At 41.4% G+C, this 24,131-nt stretch overlaps 1 protein-coding gene and 1 pseudogene across 1 annotated transcript; both read right to left on the bottom strand.

Moving 5' to 3' along the window:
* Nucleotides 1-6,924: 6,924 nt before the first annotated feature.
* LOC146390832 (uncharacterized) lies at nt 6,925-8,702 on the bottom strand (annotated as a pseudogene).
* A 1,331-nt stretch (nt 8,703-10,033) lies between these two features.
* On the bottom strand, nt 10,034-24,053 carry LOC146390831 (vang-like protein 2). The gene is made up of 8 exons (XM_084923828.1): nt 23,719-24,053; nt 20,112-20,349; nt 17,529-17,652; nt 16,837-17,444; nt 14,971-15,107; nt 14,584-14,719; nt 14,022-14,268; nt 10,034-13,644 (listed from the first exon to the last, which is right to left on the bottom strand). The coding sequence occupies exons 2-8, from the start codon at nt 20,180-20,182 to the stop codon at nt 13,387-13,389; spliced, it is 1,581 nt and encodes a 526-aa protein (XP_084779954.1). The 5' UTR covers nt 20,183-20,349; nt 23,719-24,053; the 3' UTR covers nt 10,034-13,386.
* Between the last annotated feature and the right edge of the window lie 78 nt (nt 24,054-24,131).

Genomic DNA, 24,131 nt, shown 5'->3' with positions numbered 1-24,131 from the left:
TAACTGTATTCCGTTACAGTTACCGTTTAAAAAGATGGTATTTAGAATACAGTTACTTTGTTGAAATAAATGGATTACACGGCGGTATTTTCTTGTTTCATATTGTGGCGGGTCAGAACTGTTTGGGTTTTGTTTGACAGTTATGTTCTGTTGTTCCAGGCGGCAGCGTTACGGTTGCCATGGTTACAGGGTGACGTTCTCTCTACGACTGTGTGTTTCCTGCAGGACTGGACTGGGACAAAAAATCAGCCCGGGCATTTTGACTAGAGACTGGCCCACCAGGTATTATAGGAAAAACCATAAAGCCTGTGGATGAAAACAAACGCTGTTGTCATAGTGATATACACTGTCTTGTTGGCATATATGTATCAATCTAATAAACTTAATGTCAGGGTCCTGGGTCTGAGCGACCCAGGATCCCTGAGCAGTTATAGACTTATGTTACTTATGTATTTTTGGTGTTGCTCCCCCTTTTTCTCTATGCTTGTACATATGTGTGTGTGGGTGGCTGTGTGTCTGAGCACTCGTTTATAGGAGCCTTCAGGCCTGGTGGGTGTGGCCCTGCTAGGGGACTGGCCACACCCGAAGCCACGCACCTGCTGCTGATCAGGCCTCGTCGGGGGAGCTACTTAAGAGAGCCTTGGAGCTCCCACCGACGCGGGATCATTCCGTGAGACTCCATGTTAGTCATCCCGTTGAGCTGAGTTAGTGTATGTATGCCCGCGGTTATATGTGTCCTGACGGCTGCGTCTATTGTGTCCCCAGGAGAAGTGTGGAGTGCCAGACAGCAGCCAGCACGAGGAGTGCTGAGACACGGGAGCGGAGAGCACTGAGACACGGACTCGTCACGGAGAGACACGACACGGGAGTCAGGGAAAGCACGGGGATTTATTGTTGTTTTGTTCCATCACTGTAAATAAACGCACTGCTTGTACATAGAGCACCGCGCCTGGGTCCTCCTTCCCCACACCCCCCACGGTTTGCCATGCCAAACCGTGACACTTAAAGTTTATTAGATTGATACATATTCACCATCCTCCCTATACTGGCATTCTAAACAGTACAGAAACCCAAAGACTGCTTGGTTTAGTTAACCTCTATCTACAACACATGGTGGAAACCTGAAATGAAGACAGAGAAGACATGAGGTGAGACATGACCATTACCATTACATTAAAAATAATAAATGACAGATTTAGAGATATTTTCATAAACTATTCATTTACCACATCAATAAACAGCATGGCAGGGCAAAATATTTTTCCAACATGGCAACCTTTAAAAAGTGAAAGGAGACAGAATGACAGGTGAGAAGGAATAAAATTTAATTGACTTTTTGATGGCATTTTACATAGTACTGGTACAGAATCTAGAAAATGTGGGAAAATACTGGCATCATATACAGTACTTTCTTCTGAAGAAATTATGATGGGACCCTGAAAAAAATTACTATGTACAATAATCGATTTCTATACATTTTACATCACATGAAAACATTTGTTGTAAGATTCAGATAATTATTTGTTTAAATGAGAATAAGAAAGAAAAGTATTTCTTTGTACCCCCCTTTCCCTGTTAATGCCCTACCTGCCCCCCTGGCAAAACTTTGCTAGACCCGCCCCTGCACAGTTACCAGCTGTCAGCTGCGTACAAAAAGGATCCTGGTGTTATTTGTCTCTCAGAAACAGTTCATAACTTCCCTTCAACTCATTCATGTCACCTAAAAGGTAAACCTGTTTCTCCATCACCTGTTCAGCTCTGATGATTCAGTAAGGACATCTCCTGGTTTCATCTTCATGTTTCCCTCTCACCACATATCCAAACCGACATCATGACCAGCAGCTTTTACAGCTGTGGCTCCAGCAAACATCAGCTGATACTAGAAATGAATATTAAATAAATTCTAACAACAGCTGATCAAGCTTAAACGTGCTGCTGTTGTTTAACGCGACATCCGCTGCTTTCTTCTTTCTGGTGCAAAGTTGGAGATAAACAAACGAGAGACGATCAGCTGATCATTGATCAGTTTCATGATTGAAATAACAACAGGGGAGGGAGGGGGAGAGAATGAGAGAAGAAGAAACAGCTGTGCAGCATAAAGACACAGAATAAATCCAGCTTTGTATCTTTTTCATTGTAGCTGAAGTCCGGGACAAATCGCATTCCTTTTCAGCTCAATACGAAACGCGTAATATTTTCTCTGAATACTAGACGATTCCGGGACAGCTGGCAACTCTAATAATTAACCTTATGAATTAAATAAAGTTCACTATCAGTAACATCATAGCACCCACCCAGCTGTGTAGAAACTCCATCATGCTAGCTAGTACGCAGTACGAGTTATTGTAACTGACTGTAAAAAGTCAGCACAAAGAAAATAAACTACACCTAAACTTGGTTTATATCTGACCCAGATAGACTGCAGGTCATACGTTGTCACCTGAAGTTCAGTTCACCTTACACTGGGACCGGGGGCCGCCTCGGGTCTCTCCTCCTCCTGCCTCACCTGCTGGCCTCCACCACTTGCTAATGTTATTGAATCTGTGGAAGCTCCGCAATAGCCACCACCAAACAATTGAGTTATTTTTACACAACAGCCAGCATCTGGCCAATCCACCAGCTTTCAGTGTTTATACCATTACAAAAAAAAACAAAAACAAAAAAGACCGATCTGCCCATAAAAACGAAAAATCACCATCGGCCCACCGGGCAAATGCCCTGTATGCCCGATGGGCAGTCCAGCTATGGTTTCCTGGGTGAGAGAGCGCCTTTTTGTTGTTGTTGTGCTAAGCTAATAGGCAGAATGCTACAGGCATATCTATAAAGAATGTGGCCTCATGGGCAGTGTAGTCCGTGCTGCAGGGAGAATGGACTGCCATACACGTTATGTGCCTGGCAAACACGTTATGTGTCTGGTATATATATATATATATATATATATATATATATATATATATATATAACACTCAAAATGTACATGTAAACTGTTCATGAGTGACGTGACTATCTGTAGTGTATAAAATGACACCTTTGAATGACAAAAGACACACAATTTTATCCATCATTTCTATCAATAACTGTGTTATTATTCCAGACAAATAGGCTCTAGCTAGTGTTAAAGAGTTATCTTTTCATAACCACTAAAGGTTTACCCCCATATACAGACATAGCACAAGGGTAAATAAGATTTGGCTGCCCATGGTGGTGTAACGTCTGCACCACCAATGTAACAATACAATCATCCTGTTTTTAACACTGTCTTTTATTGTCATCCTTTAATCTCATCCAGCTGTTTGTAAATATGGCATGTGTCAACCTTTGCTCGTGTTTCATAATAAAAGCCCCCTGCAGTAATGAAGGGCACCTATGCACTGAAACTCTTTAAGGATTTTAGTTTGAAACACATGAAGGACATTTTTAGTTTTAGAGCTTCTGCAGTAGGGATGGGTATCGTTTAGGTTTTATCCGATACCGGTGCCAAACCGGTACTTTTGAAACGGTGCCGGTGCTTAAACGGTGCTCAAACCGGTGCTTAAAGAATGGAGAACACAAAATTGGTCCAAAAACCTCTCATGTTCAGCTGTTTTTTTGTAAAAAGATAACAATGTTATCCTTTACTGCAGCTATGGGGCATATATGGTATCATTCTTGGCTGGAAGCAGTGCTTAATCAATGGACAAACACAAACCTTGTTCAAAAACCTCTCATGTTTAATTCAAGTAAACTTAAAGAAGTCCAGACGCTTTTCTTTGCAAGCTCCTTTGATTACGATGACCTGGATGACTGAGAACCTTCACAGACTCATGTTTAATTGTTTTCCACTTTTTCTTTGGTCATTTTAGCCTTTTTGGCCAGGGTGAAGGGAGTATCTGCCATCAAACAAGAAGACAGCCGCATGTAGCTATGATGATGTTTGCTAGTTCACCTTACATGCATTAATGTAATAACGTGGTTAGCCTACTCAACATAAATTACACACGAACAACATTAAGCTACTCACGCAGAGAAGAACGACTGCTGCGGCCATCATCATCCGTCATCATTTCTGCTACACTGGCAGGGCTAGGGGCCAGGACTCTCCTCTTCGGGTTTTTGGGGGATGTTGCTAACTCCGGGTCCGATAACAGGCACCACACCCGCAGTAGATGTGCTCGGTGTGAGGTCTCGCAGCAAGCTATCAAATACGGCGCATTTCTCGGCTTTCAAAAAAAACGCTATGCGTCGCCAGGTGTTTCATCGGATTTGAGGTGTTACCTCCTTTGACAGTATCACAGTATCAGCTTAAAGCACTTGTTGCAGGCTGCTGAGTTTGCATATTTTGCTGTGAAGTACAGCCAGACTTTTGACCGCTTCGCCTTGGGCGTTTTTAATCTGTAGCTCTGCTCTAAAAGAACGTACGTACCTGGACCCGCCTACTATCCTCGGAAACGTAAAATTATTGGCTAGAATCTAAAGTGTATCACAGCTCAGGAAAAAAAAAAGCACCGAAATGTCCGCTGCTTTTCGGTCTGGTTACTACCGTTTATGTCAGAGCCATCATGGCACCGGATACCGGTACCCATCCCTATTCTGCAGTTTCAAAACAACCTGATATTAGAGTATTCCCATACAGGCCTGCTGCTGATAAAAGCCTGACTTTACCAGCATTAATGTATCACTATTATATATATATATATGTCCAATAGGATTTTGAAATAGGCCGTAAATGTATTCGTGAGGCCAATGTAAATTATTGAATATACTATTTTTGCTCATAGAGGAGGACTTTATAAAGTGGGAAGTGCACAGTGCGGTGGTTAGCACTGTTGCCCCACAGCAAGAAGGTTCTGGGTAAAAAATAACCAGCTGTGTAGAGTTTCTCCCCATGTTTGCCTGTCTGGGTACTTTGGCTTCCTCCACAGTCCAAAACCATGAAGTTGGTGGAGTAAGATCAAGTGGTGATTCTGAATCTGGTTGCCTGCTTCTCTTTGTTAGCCCAGCTACCTTTTGATCTACGATAGCTGGGACAGGTCCTGCTCTTAATTTAGCTTTTGGAGGCAGCTGGAGGTTATGTGGGAGTCTAAAGGCATATCACTGTCATCTATTCTCTCCCAAAGTTACTCCATTCTGGCAAGATATCCACAAATGTTTGGAAAATATTTTCTGTACCCAAATCCCCTTTGATTTCTTTTATATGTACTTCAGCCTCGAAATCCCAAATATGACTACTCCAGCAGATAAATATCTACTAAGAATCATTTTAAAGCTAAGAAAACATTGACTAGGAAATGGCTCAAAGCAGGAACACAAGAACTGTACAATACTGTCTATCAAATACTTTTAATAGAAAAGCTTACTATGTCTTTGCAGCTTCAAATAGATAAATTCAACAAACTGTGGATCAAATGGCCCAGTACATTAAAGAGTTAAGAAGTGATTTTGTCTAAATAACTTATCTTAACTAGTAAAATAGTATGTATATAAATATGACAAATATCACTAATCCTAATGTAAATACTTTGCGTAAGATCATCTATAAAAACAAAACAAAACAAAAAACAACAACAACATAAACAGACATTTTAAAAATCACATTAATGACCATGTAATATCAGAACAGTTTGCGCCACTTATTTGTGCCATTACATTGCCTCTTTTTCTTCATTCTGCTGGAGCAAATAAAGTCTTATCTATTAATGACAAGTCATGCTGCAGGTTATGTGGGTGCCCTTTAGAATCATGAACAATGAACATTGAAACCTGTCTTTATTCTATCGTGTCCTCAGTAGAAGAGTTGGCAAAACTTAACATTTGGGAAAAATGCCAGATAATAATATTAAAATACACTATTATTATTAATGTTTTTGTAATTATATAGCTGTTATTTTAAGGGTGCTTGAAAAAGGGGTTTAAACACCTCGATGGCTAATATCTCAACCACTATCTTCACTGCTTTCTGCTAAACTGCAAACAAGGGAGGTTACAGAATAAATATTTCTTTTCTGTCTGTGTTTTGTTTCCTATGGAGCCCCGCAAGGGACATGGGAGAAAAAAAAATTACGATGGACTTTTGCGAAACAAACTCGGGATCTCGCAAAAGTTTTGCAAGATCTCGCAAAACAAACTCGGGATCTCGCAAAAGTTTTGCAAGATCTCGCAAAACAAACTCGGGATCTCGCAAATCTTTTGCGAGATCTCGCAAAAGTTGAATTCCAACAATGGTGGCAGCTACTTAGTTGTAATATTACTCTTTCTGGGTCACAAAATAAACTTTTAAGATATTTTGAGGCGTGAATGTAGTTGTGTAAACGTCAAATATCTGCTCGGTTTACAAGACATCACATATTTGCAAAAGTGCTCCGATGTTTTCGGAGATCTGACACCCACCATCTCGAAGCTAACGGGAGTTCGAGACCTACTACAGGTCACCGCTCTCCCGGCACATCGTGCCTCGACCTCCCGGTCGGCTTCGAGCTGGCAGCCTCCGAAGAATGCAAATGAATGCGAATGAAGAATGCGGCTAAAACTTTTGCGAGATCTTGCAAAAGTTTTGCGAGATCCCGATTTTGTTTTGCGAGATCCCGAGTTTGTTTTGCGAGATCTCGCAAAAGTTTTGCGAGATCCCGAGTTTGTTTTGCGAGAACTCGCAAAAGTCCGTCTTAATTTTTTTTCTCGCATGTCCGTTGCGGGGCTCCGTAGTTTCCCCTCTTACCTCTATAACAGTAAATTAAAACAGCTATGAAGACACCTGCTCCAATGCCAACAAAGAAACAAATAGAATTTCTTGCCCTGGGCTGTGTCACTATTGTACAATTTGAAACTAAAAGGAGGAAAACAAAAAATTTAAAATCAGAAATGTGACTTATTGCGTGTGAGCTGATTTGTCTGATTTAATTTCAACTTCAACATCATTAATTTCAACATATCCTTTGGTTAATCTCTATCTCAGCTGATGCTGTGCTTGTTTGTTACAGAATGTGTCCCATTCAACAACTTACCACAGATCTTACTATCACACTTTGGTGTGACAGGTTTGGATGAAACACTCACTGTGTCTCTGCTGGAGATGCAGGTAAAACTGGCAAAGTTCTCTTTGGTGCTGACAAATGCAAAAAGCTGTGCAGAGCTGTCACTGGGATGACTCTTGTTGATGGTGAGCTCACTGACTGGTTCAACACTCCTTTAACACCCTTATCCAGAGAAGAGCAGTTCACCACCATTAAACAGCCACTTTCTACAGATGTGCTCATGACCATCTGGATGGATGGCTGCTGGAGCTTTTCTGCATAGATGGAGAGTGAAAATGATGAATTCACACAAAGTAAAGACAATACTTGAAAATGCATTGAAAATTTAGGAAAGGTCTGTATTGTGATGATAGTTGATCATTAATACATCACTTACGTTTTGCTGTGAGTTTAATCTGATTTACTTTGTCTTCACCATCACTGTTGAAGACTTCTACAGTGTATTCAACGCCATCACTTTCCATCAGGTTGTGAATTGTTAGGTCACCTATAGAATAAAATACATTGAAACAAAATCAAGAAAGAAAGAAAACTCCAATTCCTTTACAATAAAAAAGCTGATAAATGTCACCTGATGTTGTGTTAAGAGTGAGTCTCCCTGTGTATTGAGGGACACGTTCAGTGTTTATTTTTCCTCGTTGATAAGTGGCAATCCAAGTGATGTTGGTGAATGTTGACCACTCAATTCTGGTGAGACTCCATGATGAGTCGACTCCTGAGGGCAATGTGATGTTTTCTCCAAGGTACCCAGAGACTTTTGGAGGCGATTTGTCTATTGCTGCTGTTTGTACACCTTGTAATGCTGTTAAATAAATACATAAACACGTTTAGTAGCACTGTACATTGTCTTTCAGGTTTAAACATTAAAAAAGAGAGGAAAAGCACTTCTAAAAATACTTTTGACCTTCGATTAGAAAAATGGGTAAACATTTCAACTCCACTGCATGAGCCAACAGATTTTGTTTGGTTTCATTTGACCCATCTCTAAATAAGATATTATCATAAAATGGCTAATGACAGCTATCAGTCACATAATTATGTTTTGATCTTCATTAGAAATAATTGGAAATATTTCTAATATTGAACATCCTTTGTCAATATATTTTTCTTTTTGGGCCAAACTGATAATCCCAATAATTCCCTCTGTCTAGATATCAAACATTCTCCCTTTTAAGGGTAAACTAGGGTAGTTATCAATACAGATTTAAAATATATAATCTTTCACCATAAACATCAAAACTACAAAATCACACTAAAAATGGTCAAGCTAATAACATGCGTAACAGGAATATATGTTAATGAACACTAAACACATGGGGATGCAGTCTCATTTTGAGAAGAGTTAACAACGAGTTTTATGAGAGAAGCCAGAAATGAAGCAACGTGACAGCAGCCATGTCTGTACACCAATTAACCTTCCTCCTTTTTTCTAATGAGAACAAGAGTAAATCATTCCACTATACTCACTTTTCTTGGCATAAATCTAAAAATTCAAAGAGAAAATGTGGGCATTTATGTCCAGCATTTAAGGCTATTAATTTAAAAGTAAAGTCATTTTCAAAACAAAACTGTAAAAATATATATTTTTTTATTTTTATCTCGACATCTGGCACATCTGTGGATGATAAATAGCTTCAGATAATGTACACAGGACATACCTTGAAGGAAAACAATAAGAAGGGTTGGTAGTCTCATGGTGGTTGGCGTGAAACACAGTAAAAGTGCTATGACTTTCTTTTGTTCTTACAGCCAGAAGGATCCACAGAGGAAGCGTACGTTACACCCGGTGAAGATTGTTAATAAATTTCCTTGTGTGCATCAGAATTTGGAGTCCTGTGTGTGAATCCTCAAAAGAGTATTTTTTGTATTTACTACATTGCTTTGTCCTTTTTCCACATCTGTCTCCATCACACCAACCCTCTGCATGTTGTCCTTCACTACAACCATAAACATTCTTCCTTTTCTCCTCCTTCCTGACAGCTCCATATTCATCATCTTTTGTCCAATATATCCACATTCCCTCCTTTGAACATTTCCAAACCATCTCAGCCTTGACTCTTTAACTTTATCAAAACGCTCCACCTGAGCTGTCCTCTGATGTACTCACTTTTTATGCTGTCTATCCTGGTCACGCCCAGAGAAAACCTCAACATTTTCATCTCAGTGACCTGTCTTCACATCACCCTTGTTCTTGAAGATCAGTCAAAGTACTCTTTGTCTCAATCACCAAACCGTGTTAATGAGTTTGGTTAAAAAGCCTGTGGCCCTGTCAGGTATGTCATCCAGACCAACTGCCTTCCTGATTCACTACCTGTCCTCCATCTGGGAAGTGTTCACCACACCAATGTCCATCCTTTTTGGAAATCTACAACCATCCGTCTTTCTGTGTTTTCCTCCTTAACAACATACCTGCCCAACACATCATCTCCTACACATGCATGTCCATTAAGAGAGATAAGATAAACCTTTATATGTCCTCCACGTGGGAAATTTGTTGGCATGGCAGAAAGTGGACTACAAAGTTACAATCATCAAAAATTAAGAAAAACAATAGAATAGAATGAAATAGAATAACATACTATATACAATAGAATAAAATATTATTAAAATATTATTAAAGTCAACTCCAATCACCACTCTTTACCACATCATACAATTTACTACGGAAATACTTTACTACTTTCATTAAAAACATTCCTGTTATATCATGTTTATCACTTTTCTTCTAAATATTCCTGTTATCAACGTTACAAACCTCTATTTTTTGGTACATTTCACATCTTTCTTTCAGTTTTTCTCTTGGATTTATTTAATGGTTTCATCTTCAATTGTATCACATTTGTATTATTATAGGTTATGTTTCCGTAGTATTTCAAATTCAAATTTACTTTAGCTACATGGAATCTCATGACTGTGGAAATTTGTCACCTCGTGTTTGGGTGCACACACTACTACTATGTCAGCGTCACTTCCCTTTTTCAGTACCAAAGAACCCCGGCCACAACTCAAACATATGGTGACACATATGAGGTTTGACTGACATCATTTAATAGTGTTTTTTTTTTAAGACTAAATAGCCTTAAAAGACAGTGATCTGTAAAGATGAGTGTTAGAGATTATTTGCAGTACAACAAAGTGACAGCAAAATACAACTGATAAAATACAAAATTACATTTATAAAAGGGAAACACTCTAAATGTACATGTAAACTGCTCATCAGTAACACGACTATTTGTAGTGTAAAAAAAAGACATTTCTGAATGACAAAAGACACCTAATTATAGCCATCATTTAAATCAATACCTTTGTTATTACTCCAGACAACCAGTGTTATTAGATTCATCTACTCATAACCATTAAAGGTTGACCCCCATACACAGACATAGCACAGGGCTAGATAAGCTCCGGGTGCCAATGGTGGTTTAAGGTCTGCACCACCTAAGCATAGGTGGATTTCTGCTGCTTCAGTTTCAGAAATTTAACAATACAATCAACCTCTTGTGTGTTTTATTGTCATCCATACTTGCTCATGTTTCATAATAAAAGCCCCCTGCAGTAATAAAGGGCACCTATGCAATGAAACTCTTTAAGGTTTTTCATTTGAAACACTTACATGAAGTTTTTATTTTTAGAGCTTCTGCAGTTTCAAAACAGCCTGATATAAGCTGTTCCCTTACAGGCCCGCTGCTAATATAGGCCCGACTTTACCAGCATTAATCCATCGCTCTTGTTAATTAAATAGGACTTTAAAATAGACCATAAAGACTAAATGTATTCATGAGGCTAATGTAAATTATTGAATGCGGTATTTTTGCTTATAGAGGAAGACTTTATAAAGTGGGAAGTGAATAGTGCGGTGGTTAGCATTGTTGCCTCACAGCAAGAATGTTCTGAATTCAAAACAACCATTTGTGAAGAGTTTCTCAACTTTTGATTCTAAATGTGGTTGCCTGCCTCTCCTTGTTAGCCCAGCTACCTCTTGATCTACAGGGAGTGCAGAATTATTAGGCAAATGAGTATTTTGTCCACATCATCCTCTTCATGCATGTTGTCTTACTCCAAGCTGTATAGGCTCGAAAGCCTACTACCAATTAAGCATATTAGGTGATGTGCATCTCTGTAATGAGAAGGGGTGTGGTCTAATGACATCAACACCCTATATCAGGTGTGCATAATTATTAGGCAACTTCCTTTCCTTTGGCAAAATGGGTCAAAAGAGGGACTTGACAGGCTCAGAAAAGTCAAAAATAGTGAGATATCTTGCAGAGGGATGCAGCAGTCCCAAAATTGCAAAGCTTCTGAAGCGTGATCATCGAACAATCAAGCGTTTCATTCAAAATAGTCAACAGGGTCGCAAGAAGCGTGTGGAAAAACCAAAGCGCAAAATAACTGCCCATGAACTGAGAAAAGTCAAGCGTGCAGCTGCCAAGATGCCACTTGCCACCAGTTTGGCCATATTTCAGAGCTGCAACATCACTGGAGTGCCCAAAAGCACAAGGTGTGCAATACTCAGAGACATGGCCAAGGTAAGAAAGGCTGAAAGACGACCACCACTGAACAAGACACACAAGCTGAAACGTCAAGACTGGGCCAAGAAATATCTCAAAACTGATTTTTCTAAGGTTTTATGGACTGATGAAATGAGAGTGAGTCTTGATGGGCCAGATGGATGGGCCCGTGGCTGGATTGGTAAAGGGCAGAGAGCTCCAGTCCGACTCAGACGCCAGCAAGGTGGAGGTGGAGTACTGGTTTGGGCTGGTATCATCAAAGATGAGCTTGTGGGGCCTTTTCGGGTTGAGGATGGAGTCAAGCTCAACTCCCAGTCCTACTGCCAGTTTCTGGAAGACACCTTCTTCAAGCAGTGGTACAGGAAGAAGTCTGCATCCTTCAAGAAAAACATGATTTTCATGCAGGACAATGCTCCATCACACGTGTCCAAGTACTCCACAGCGTGGCTGGCAAGAAAGGGTATAAAAGAAGAAAAACTAATGACATGGCCTCCTTGTTCACCTGATCTGAACCCCATTGAGAACCTGTGGTCCATCATCAAATGTGAGATTTACAAGGAGGGAAAACAGTACACCTCTCTGAACAGTGTCTGGGAGGCTGTGGTTGCTGCTGCACGCAATGTTGATGGTGAACAGATCAAAACACTGACAGAATCCATGGATGGCAGGCTTTTGAGTGTCCTTGCAAAGAAAGGTGGCTATATTGGTCGCTGATTTGTTTTTGTTTTGTTTTTGAATGTCAGAAATGTATATTTGTGTATGTGGAGATGTTATATTTGTTTCACTGGTAAAAATAAATAATTGAAATGGGTATATATTTGTTTTTTGTTAAGTTGCCTAATAATTATGCACAGTAATAGTCACCTGCACACACAGATATCCCCCTAAAATAGCTAAAACTAAAAACAAACTAAAAACTACTTCCAAAAACATTCAGCTTTGATATTAATGAGTTTTGTGGGTTCATTGAGAACATGGTTGTTGTTCAATAATAAAATTATTCCTCAAAAATACAACTTGCCTAATAATTCTGCACTCCCTGTATGATAGCTGGGAAAGGCTCCATTCCCTGCTCCTAATTTAGCTTCTTTTTTTTTACCTCATCATGTAAGACATTTCTGTTGATGGACTTCTCAGTGAGTGACCAAACCACATAAACAACATATTTACTGCAAAGTAAGCATTTCACCTTCATTCAGTGGAATAAAAAAATATAGAAGAAATAACTCAAAGATGGTTTCATGTCTCCACATTTAGGTTATGAAAGCAGTCTATAAATGTCAGGCAAACTTTTAGTAAAGTTTTCTGTTCATTCTTTGCCTTTCAATGTCCGTCTGTCAGGAACTAAAAAAAGTAAGAAAAAGAAGATGCTAAAGAAAGAAAAGAGAACTGAGCTAAAGTCTGAGAAAGATAAAGTAAAGCGAAGCCTTTCAGATCTGACTGCACATAAAAAAGGTCATTTTGAACAATAAGAATACTTGAATATTTTCCTACATGGATCTATAATGGGTGGATCTTAGGTAAATGGTGCAATATCACATTTATAAAAAATCTAATTTAAAGAGCAAACAAAATGCAACAACAGGAAGTTAACAGTCAGCAGTTTTACAAGCAAGTAAACGGAAAACGGTCAGCGACCTGCTATTTTTGTGGCCTTGGTGTTTTTCCTATATTCATGTCAGTAAAGACCTTCCTGTCTCACACTCCTCTGTAAAAAATAACCATGACAATCAGATTTTTAATACTGTAAAGTAAATAAAGAATAAACAAAATATACATAAAAAATCCTCCCCAAAAATTACCCCTCAGGTATTAGTACATATGATGCGACATCCTGCCCCTCCTCTGCCTTGCCCTGTGCCTCTCCCCTCCTACACAGATGTCTCTGACTGAAGCTTCATGACGAACTTGTGGCTTTTGGGGTCAATGAACTCTTCGGCTATGTGCAAGAAAGGAAGCGGCGTTACTGTCACAATCAGAGAAAGGTCGAGGCGCCTCAGGCTGAAGACGTGGCCTTGACGTAAAGAGGCGGTCACTGGCTCCTCGCTCACTAGTGTCCACTGGCGCCCCCTGTTGCTGTCCAGGTACTGCAGGGTGGGGCCCGGGACGAGGTAACGCTCTAGGAAAGCCTTTAATGACAGCAGAAAATGTGCAGAATGGTGTGTGAACAAACTCCATCAGACTGTTTAATGTGGCTGGATGTGATGTCAAAATAAAATGCTGCCACTATTTTAATGCTGGACAGTTTCAATCACAATTCATAATCAAATGTAAAACATTTATAAAAACATGTTTGGGATTAAAGTCAACAAACTGTTTTCACACTTTGTCTTCTTACACAAGAGCAAAATTCATTTATTTGAACGTTTAGCTAGAAAAGGTGGATTTCTGCTTAAAATTATATTGTACTTTTATTTCTACATTCCTGACACAACGCTAAAGGGATGTGTGTCTCCTCCTGCGACTGAACTGGGGAAAATCACGCACACAAACTGACCCTCCTTACCTTTGGTGTCATGTTGTGGGTAATGCTGAACTGCAGGTGGCTGATGATGCTCTCCATGCTGTGGTAAGTCTGCTGCCTGGTTGCACGAAGGTACTTCTGCATGGCCCGCGCCATGGGGGCAAATATGGCCTGAGCTGCCTCCCTGGGGTCCATCACCTCCCGCGGGTGTTTGGGAGACGAAGTGACTGCATCTTCCTGCTGATGACGTTTGATGTGGGTAAAAGCTTCTTCTACTGCCACCACCAGCCTGTGAGGATTAAGGAGACCATGACTCCTCTAAACCGATTTCATCTACATTACTAACTATAAATTCTATACTTCTATGTTTATTACCCCAGCGGAAAAAAAACCTAGCATCATTTTAGGACTTTCAGGTAAATACGTAATAATATGAATTCCACAAATGTAAAAAGTTCATGACAACAAACGTGCTTCCTTCTTATCTTTGAGTATATTTATATGATTATGTTTTAGTAGGAAAACAACCTTTTAAGTTTAATCAAGTCTGCAACTTCTGCATCTTTGTCAGTGAATACTTCTGTATTCACACACCCGTTAGTACCTGGCTTTACGTTTGCGGACCTTCCGCTCCACCTCGGCCTCCTCATAGTAGTACTCGTTGTGGGAGTTGTCTCTTCTCCGAGCGGCCGCTGCAATCATGGCTCTGGACTGGCCTGTGGAGTTATTGGTGCTGTTGTCTGTGAACAGAAACGTGTCATTTAATTTGCGAGCAGAGTAACACAGGTGGCTCTGATACTTCTGATGAGCTTATCAGTTATTATTCAATGTCGAATTTGGAAGAAATAAATGAATAGACTCGTGCTTGTGTGAAATTCACTATGCAATCTGAAGCTATGGCTTTACATGTGGAGGTGAAAACTGCTTTTTCATTCAGCGTCATTTATTTCACTCGGACTGATAAGGTTTTTTTCCTCAGCTGAATTATTACCTTCCCCCAGGTTGTAGACTTTGAAAGCAGACATTTTCTTGGTGAGGATGGACTTGGGGAGGTTAAGCAATGCAGGGTTATAAACCGGAAAGTCGCTGTAGTACTGATCGAGAACCCACGCTGCAGCCCTCTGAATGCTGCATTGCACAACAAAGAGGAAGAAAGTTTGTTAAAACAGACGCAGAGTTGTTATCAGCGTCGGCAACCTTAACATCCTCGCTGCTTTACTGCCCCTGAAACAGGAAGAAACAGCAACAGTCACTCAGATGGAGCGCCGCTCAAAAAACGGTTGCTGTGGAGTGACAACGTAAATCAATCATAACAGTGTGAAACAAGAAAAAGTGCACAGCAGTGCAAGAATTATAAATCACATGCAACAACAATCCTCTGCTATGAAGTACGCTGCATTGGCCACCTCATTAGGAACACCTGTTCAACTGCATATGAACACAAATATCTGATCAGCCAATCACAGGGCTCTGCATTTAGGCATGTAGACATGATCGAGACAACCTGCTGCAACATTCAGATGGTAAGTGTAGTGGCACAAAGAACATGAAAGCATGGCTCCGTCCTGCCTTCATCAACAGTTCAGGCTGCTGCTGGTGGTTTGGTGGTGTGGGGGATGTTTCCTCTGCACAGATTGGGTCCCTTCATAGCAGCTGATCTTTATTTAAACACCACAGGCTGCATGAGTATCGTTGCTGATCATGTCCATCCCTTTGTGACCACAGTGTTTACAGCTCCATGGCAACACGCAAAGTCACAATATTCTTGGTTTCTTTAGCGTGACAATGAATTAACTGCACTTAAATGACCTCCACAGTCACCAGGGCCCTATTACAGGAAGCAGGTTCAACAAACTCTGAGTTTAAAAAGAAACTGTGGCTTGAATAACTGTGAGATCGACAATTTTGGAGTTTCCTGTTCCAGAAAGGTTGATCAGAGTTCAGTCCACTCTGAGGATGTTCACCGTGAGTTAAGTGCAAAATGATCAGAGCTGAACAGGATCTGGGCCTGATCCCGTCTGAATCTGTGATCCTTATCAGCTCTCACCCATCCTGCTGTGCAATTGGACATTTATAGCATACGTCTGTCCTCCTGAGCTGTCTGGTCCATCCAGAGCTTTTTTTTTCTCCCCTTCTCGAGTGTTGCTGGGCTGTTCCCTTTTCATCTATAACATCTTTATCTTGAAGATGACTGTTATTGTGATTTGCAATCCTCTAAATAAAATCATCACCTAATTATTCCCACATATTTTGCAGTTGTGTTGAGTTTTTAGTCCGATCGCTCGGCTTGCACCACCAGCACATGCTTGCACTTCACAGCAGAGCCAAAGGTTAAGAGGGGTCTAACACACATAGCACAGGCGTGACTTCCTAACCACCCACAGAAAATGAAAGCAACACCATCCACACAATCTTTGCATATTTTAAAAACCACTCACTGCGGTTTGGTTGGTAACTGCAGGAAAACTAGAGCAATGACTAAAACTGAGAATTAGTGCAATGCATTGAGGTCAAGAGTCAGAGTCAAAGTTGTAGGACTGAACAGTTCCACCGACGCTGTGGGGAAAACTTCGTAACAAAATCTGGACTTTTTTTTGTGGGTTGATCCACATGCGGTTTGGAGAAAATAATGCATGTGGTGTGAAACAAAGTGGGCTTTTTTTGGACATCTTAGCAGTGGGTTGAAACGAACATGACCCAGACAGATCAAACAGTGATGAAATGCTGCCCCCTACTACAGCGTGGCCAAACTCTGCAGCAAGTGTCACTGAAATTTAAGAAGCATTATTTCAGAGAACTAGAAAAAAAATACACACAAAAAATAGACAAATACTCCTGATTTTCCACACTTACTAACCTGAGATGTCCCACATTGTAGAAGCGGCTGACTCCATCTGTGCTCCTCACAACCTTCAGAGAGAAAGCAGGCTGCAGGTGTCTGACCTCCAGCAGCACCAGGGCTAGGTACTGAATGAACAACAACGCGTCCACCAGAGATGCCGCATAGCCCACAATCCCCCTGTAGTCTGTCTCTCTGGGCTCCAGCACCCGCACCCCATAGAAGAGCCAATAGGACGCCACGAAGAGAAAGACCAGCGCAAGCAGCAGACAGCGAAACACAAAGAAGCGTGGCAGAGCGGCTCTGGGCGGGCGGAGAAAAAGCGCCCACGTGGAAATGAGGAGGATGAGGAGCTTGAAGGCGAGTGAAATGTAAAGGCCTTCGCACGGCGTGCCGCAAGGGTCCAGTGAGTCCCGCCACAAGAGCTGTGGGAGGGCCAAGAAGGCCAGTGGAGTGATCAGAGAGACGAACCCCAGAATGACACCCAGCGCTGGGCTGATGTAACGCCGGCACTCCAGCGCTGAAGAGTCGTCTGAGTCCTTAGATAGCTGCGTCAGGTCCTCGTTTGAGATGCTGTCCACGGAGGTGCCGGTGACCACCGTGGTTGTTTCACCCCAGTTGTCGTCCTGAAGGAAGAGGTCAGTGTCAGAAGTGCTGCGGCTATGAAGAACATTTGTTACAAGACTAAAAATGAAAAATGAATCTCTCACCCTGTCGTCCTCTCTGGGGGAATCTGCGTCCAGCAGCGACTCCCCCGGAGCCTGGATGACCACAGATTTCTCTCCACGGATGCTGCCATCGCGATTCTTAGAGCGATGCCTGTCCCTTCTCTCCCTGCACACCCACAAGAAAAAAGTAGTTATTGTCTACAAACGCACAACACTTAATTCATGTCAGCAGATTTTGATCTGATTCTTCAGAAGCGGTTGTGGTGAAACTCTGCTATTTAAGAAAAAACATTTTATATTTTTCCATAATCTACTGCATTGTTATTATGAACATATAATGTAATTATACACTACTGTTTCATGTAACCAGCGTGTTGACTTTATCTAGTGTCTTTAAAGATATGTATTACTGTTTATTTACTAGTAAATGCCCGTGCTCTAGAGTTGTTTGTTTGATTTTAGTCAGATGATTTATATGTCAATTAACGGACTGTCCATTGATGACATAGCAATACAATGTGGTGAAAAAATAGTTGCTCCCCTCCAGATTTCTTAGTTTTTGGCATATTTGTCACACTTACATGTTCCAGATTTTTAAACAAATTCTAATATTAGACAAAGATAACTAAAGTAAAGACAAAATGTAGTTTTTAGACAATGTCTTGATGCGTGCTCAGTCATCCAGGTAAGTAAATCTCCAAAAGTTGATTCTGTTCATCTGGACGTAGCGTTTTCAGTGGGAGAGTTTGTGCTCCAGTGGATGATGAGAGTCAAACCTTAAATACTGATCCGTATGTGTAGGTTTACGGTACACGTCAGCTTTTAGATGTCCCCCATTACTGATGGAAATCTCACAGTCTAAGAAGGCTAACCTGCCACTTTTCATATCCTCCCTGGTGAATTTGATGTGTCGGTCCACCAAGTTAATGTGATCCGTGAATTGTGGTACGTCCTGAGATTTGATTTTCACCCAGGTGTCATCCACATATCTGAAACAATGGCTTGGTGGTGTTCCAGGGTAGGATAGCAAAGCCCTCTTTTCCACTTCTTCCATGTACAAATTGGCCACGATGGGTGAAACTGGGGAGCCCATGGCACACCCATGTTTCTGCCTGTAGAACTGACCACTGTATGTGAAGTAGGTAGAATGAAGACACAGTTCCAAAAGCAAACACACTTGGTCGATGCTGAGAGAACAGAGATGTAACATCGTACGAGACCATGGTTTCATCTGCCTCCATAATGACATCTCTCACCTTCTCAACAAAATCCAACGTGTTCTAGACGTGTTCTCCCACTGAAAATGCTACGTCCAGAATCAACTTTTGGAGTTTTTAGACAATGATTTCATTATTAAGGGGAAAACACTTATCCAAACCTACAGCCTGCATTAAAATGCAAGTGCCCCTAAAACTGGCAGTGCCAAAAAACTAAAAAACTGAGCCTTTCACATGTGGAGGACGTTTTGTTCCACTCTTGAGCATGAGCTGATGGTTGGATATTCTCCTTCAGGATTATCTGGTAGGGAGCAGAATTCATGTCCCAAAGCAACAGAACAGCCCCAGACCATCACACTACCACCACCATGTCTGACTGTTAGTATGATGGTGTTTTTCTGAAATGCTGTGTCAGTTTAATGCAGATCTAACAGGACTCAGATCTTCCAGAAAGTTCAGCTTTTTTCCCCAAAAGTCTTGGGAGTCAAAGATGTTTTTTGATAAATGTGAGACTTGCTCAGCAGGGGTTTTCTCCTTGAACTCTTGCACGGATGGCACTTTTGCCATCTCTTTTTTATTGTTGAATCATAACCTCTGACCTTATCTGAGACACGTGAGGCCTGCGGTTCTTTACATGTTGTTCTAGGTTCTTTTACGACCTCCTAGATGAGTCGTCAGTGTGCTCTTTGAGTCATTTTGGTAGGCAGGACACTCTTCGCCACTTTTCAAAGTTTTATCCATTTGTGGATAATGGCTCTCACTGCGGTTCACTGGAATCACAAAGCCTTAGAAATGGCTTAGACATAACTGACTGTTTGTCAGCCGTTTCTTTAAGTCATGGCATGATGTGTTGCTTTTTGCGATCTTTTGTGATTTCTTGATTTGACAGGTCTAGCAGTAATAAAGCCCGAGTGCAGTTAATCACAGTTAATTCATGATTTAACAAACAGGGCAATTATTTTTTCACAGAGGACCGGCGAGGTGTGGATAAATCACACCTGCATTTCGCATATTTGTCTAATATTAAAAGTTTTGTGGATACAAATTAGATGTTACTGTTGTGAAATTAAAATGATTCAGTGGTTTTCTAAGATGTCAGAAGTGTCATTTTCGCTTGTTGTCATGTGGTTGTTATGCACCATGATGATATGTGATCACAGTACTTGATAGCGATAGTTTCGCTGCTCACGTCCTAATCACAGATTTGGTTTATTACTGTAAGAGTTGTGACATCCAGCTGTAATATGACTGAAAAGTTCATCGATCATTAGAATTTAGATTTAAAGACCTATATTTAAAGACCTAGATTTAAAGCTTGGCCTTTCAGAAATGCTCTGCTATTTTAAAACGGTTGACAAACACAAACACAAACACTAGACAGCATCGCTGCTCAGCTTGCTTCTTCTACCTGTGTTTGCGGGAACTCCTCGAGTGGGATGACTTGTAAGAGTATCCCGAGTACGTTGACTCGTTGTCCATGTCAGTGATCGGCGGTGGGCGGAGTTTCCGGGCCACTCCTGTCCCCAAACCGCCCTTGTCCCAGACCACTCCCAACTGGCTCTTGCAGTTGCTGATGGACTTGGTAGAGAGGGCCAGAGGGAGGCGCAGCAGATCCACTTTACTCCTGAGGGAATCTATCTTGGAGCCTTGGGAGAAGACGGAAAGATGGGGGAGGAAGACAGAGTGAGAGATTAATTATAGATAGGGTGAGTTTTTGGAAAAGGCATGGAGACCCTTTGGGAGAGAGAGAAAGCTGAGAGAGAAGAGAGAGGGAGAGCGGGAAGAGGAGGCAGAGAGATGAATGAAGAGAAGGAGGGATAGGAAAAAGATAATTTGTCATGTGAGACAGAAGTAAAACAGTCTCAGAGGGACACATACCGAGGAATGGCAACAAGAAGAGAGACAGCTTTGTTGAAATGTTGGCACTCTAAGTGTATGAAAGAGCATAACTGAGCCCATTATTCTGCCTTTTTTTTTTAAAATGAGCAAACTGAGTGATTTGGCTCCAAGTGTGTTCTCAGCCAATGAAGAGCAACCACATCACCTTCTATTCTTAGGCTGCAAGTCTCCAGTGTGCAGGACACACAGGAACAGATGCCCAACATGGCAGCCGCTTGAAAATATTCCTGCTGTCTTATACGTGAAAAACTTGGAAACATGCAGTTTAAAAAAATAAAGAACCTGCACTTTGTTGCTTTTTAAAGTGAGCTTCATTAATTTCGGTATATTTAACCTTCCGTAGAGTTTTGTTGTGGGTCGGTCTGCGATCTGCATTCTCGCCCACATTCCCCAACTGTCCCCCGTGGTCTCCTGGGGCAACGGAGCTTAGCTACTACAATGGGGATGAATGGGAGGCTAGCGGTGAGAAAAGACAGGAGGGGGAGCAGTTGTCGTGGCAACCAAAACATCAACTCAGCAGCACCCCATCCTGTTCTCTTATCCCTCAACTGCACACCTCAAGACTTTTTTTAAACTAAGCAAATCTGGCATCATTGTAAGGACATTCCTCTGAATCTACAGACCTGTAATCTGTTTTTGTTTTCATGCAGATAGAGCCGGGTTGTTTTCTCATGGGTACTTTCCAAACTGCCTGCAGAAAAAGCGGACACTTAATCTAATAACAAGTCACCTCGTGCTCTCAGTTTGTGCCGTGACCTGAAGCATCACATCTCCACATTAGAGACTTCAGGTTTTACTTAACGGCTTTCATGTGATTCAAACATGGACTTCTCAAGAGGGACATTTTGCAAGAAGGCGCATGAGTAGGTTTAAATTTTAGGAGATCGGACCTTCATGTGGAGTTGTCTGACATCCACAGAGGGTCACTGAAAATTTCTGACACTTAAATATCAATATTTCTCTGACACACTGATTTATTTACTTTGTAGAAGCTGTTATTATTTTTAATAATGCAGAAATGAGAACCACAGCTTTAAAAGGGAACTTGTTATATTCAACTTCCATATTCTTATTAGACTTCACTTATGCAGTTTTGCATAACTCACAGTTAAATATAACCCTCATTCGTTTTATACTCGGGCTCTGTGTACCCCCTCTCTGTTCACAAGCAGTTTTAGTTCCCTTCCCCCTCCTTGTTAGACAAGTTTATTCTGATTGGCTGCTCCTAGCAAACAAAATATTTAAACAGCAGATGGGTGGGGCTTCTTTGTTCTCAGCTGGAGATGTGCGCCTTATCAGGGAACATATTAGGATATATGCTTGCACTGACGTAATGAAGAAACACAGGTTGAAAGAAAACTGTCTGAATCCTGAGCTTCTGGTTCACAGCGGACAAACTGTTTCACACCTTAACAAACAGTTAAACAGAGCCTTCAGCTTTCAGGCCCCTCCTCTGTGGAACCAGCTCCAGGTTTGGATTCATGAGAGAGACACTATCTCTACTTAAAAAGTGTGGACTTTTATCCCAATAAAAGTCAAATGTCTCCTCAGTTTTCATGTAAAACCTTCTTTGAATGTATATGAGGTAAAAGAGGTAAAAGGGAACACATAAATGAAGTGAAGAGTTTAGCAATGAGTTGCTTAAGCATAGTTTTTGTCTGCTGTGTCCACAGGGCATAAAACGGCATTCTTGCCTCCTTAGAGAGAGACATGGCTGTATGGACTACCTGTCACAGCACCATGCTGGGCAGAGCGCTCTGCCAACTTTCTGGATAAAAATGGAAATCACTGTGACCTAAGAACTCATATTCCCTGTTGACACGATGAGAAATTATCTTCAGAGCTGCTGCAGTTTGAGCACGATTCCTCTCATCAAGACAAAGGTTTTTTGTTTGTTTTTTTTTTCAAATACTGTCTCAAACAGAAAAAGGAGCATGAGAGAGTGGTGGTTACAAACCATCAGGACTGAGTGAAAAACAGCCCCACAGTTACCTCTGTGTGTTTAGAGAGTGCAAACCTCCATGGATGTCCTTGACTATGGGAGGCATACTGACACATGCTCAAGTAGAATATTTTATCTCTGCAGACAAACACAAACTTAATGCAAAACCAAAATGTCAGAATTTACAGTAAATGTTTCTCACAGATTGGAAACTATTTTTGTGCCATGAATGTGAACAAAACCAGCCCCTCATCTCTCTCTCTCACATTGACAGGACACAGTTAATCACATCGATCACACTGATCAGATAAGGCTATCCCACTGTAATCGATTCACTAGTTGATTTACACTGCAGTCCACTGTCATGTGAGATTTTCCACGTGCAGTGTGGAAATGGGACTGCCAGCACTTAAACTAATTTTGAATTTAAGAGGCCTGCCTCAAAGTCCTAAGTTGTTGTTGTCAGTGTTTACTAGCGTCCACTTCTGCTGATGCTGAGAGATAACTATCTGTGGATTTGCATTTTTAAAAAGCTTTCATTGCCTTCATATCACTATGTGTCCCTCCACTCATGTTTAAATAAAATACATTTGTCAGAAGGTGAAACTTTGTATTTTTTAAATCAGTTTAGGATGTTTTTAACTCTCTGTCGCTGTTTAGCCTCATGTCTAATTCTGTGACTCACAGGGGTCTCCTGTGCTCCGGGTGGCAGTGAGCCAGCGAGGTGTGGGTTGCCTCCTGTCCTCACTCCAAGAGTCAACCCTAAACAGAGTAGTTCAATAATCCAGGACTCTACAAACACTCAAACAGCTGACATGATAGATGTGACGGCGCTTCCAGGGAAGGTTTGCACGTAACGCGATTTTACTTTAAGCGTCAAAGAGAATCGGTGTTAAAACAAAGGAGAGCATGCAGGCTTAAGTGATGCTGCTGTGAGCAGCAGACTGGTGACCAACAGCAAATAAGTTGGTCACCAGTCTTTTATTTCACTATCGTGAAATAAGTCTACCCAGACGCGTAGCGCAAAGTGCATTCTTAAGCACTTTGCGCTACGCGTAAAAGTCCACGGATGAGAGGCTGAGCACCAGCTTCTATCAAGTGTTGTGGTGCTGGAGAAATGCATGTATAATAATCTAATGTAATACCTGCAGGAAGGTTTTTCCTGAGGTCCTACCTTTCTCCCTGAAGGAAAAAGCGGCAGCCTGCAGCACAAAGAGCCGCTGTTAGCAGCAGCAGCGGTGCCAGAGGGCAGAGTGTCCAACAAAAGCGACTCCAAACGCTCCCAATTCACTTTCTCTCATCTGTCCACAGTTTCCTCGCTCATTTACAGCAGGAGCGAATGTTGAATCTCCGCTGTGCGCACACTTTGTTTTATTTTTCTCTTTAATAAAATCCTCCCAGCGAACATCAACAACAGGCTGCGGGTCAGACCTCATCCCCGATCTACTTCTGCGGTGTCCCGCTGTGAGGGGGGTCTCGTACGCACGTACTGAACCGGCACAGTTGGAGTATATTCTCGGCTTCCGGTGGGGATTTTCATAATAAAACTGAACTTTCAAACTCAAAGACAATGCGAAAATCATCGCG

Source organism: Perissodus microlepis, chromosome 3 (genome assembly GCF_051167445.1).
Source record: "Perissodus microlepis isolate ML-2025 ecotype Zambia chromosome 3, ASM5116744v1, whole genome shotgun sequence".
In the NCBI taxonomy this organism is placed as follows: domain Eukaryota; kingdom Metazoa; phylum Chordata; class Actinopteri; order Cichliformes; family Cichlidae; genus Perissodus; species Perissodus microlepis.
The sequence above is the reverse complement of the archived record's forward strand: the minus strand, read 5'-3'. Positions and strand labels throughout refer to the sequence as shown.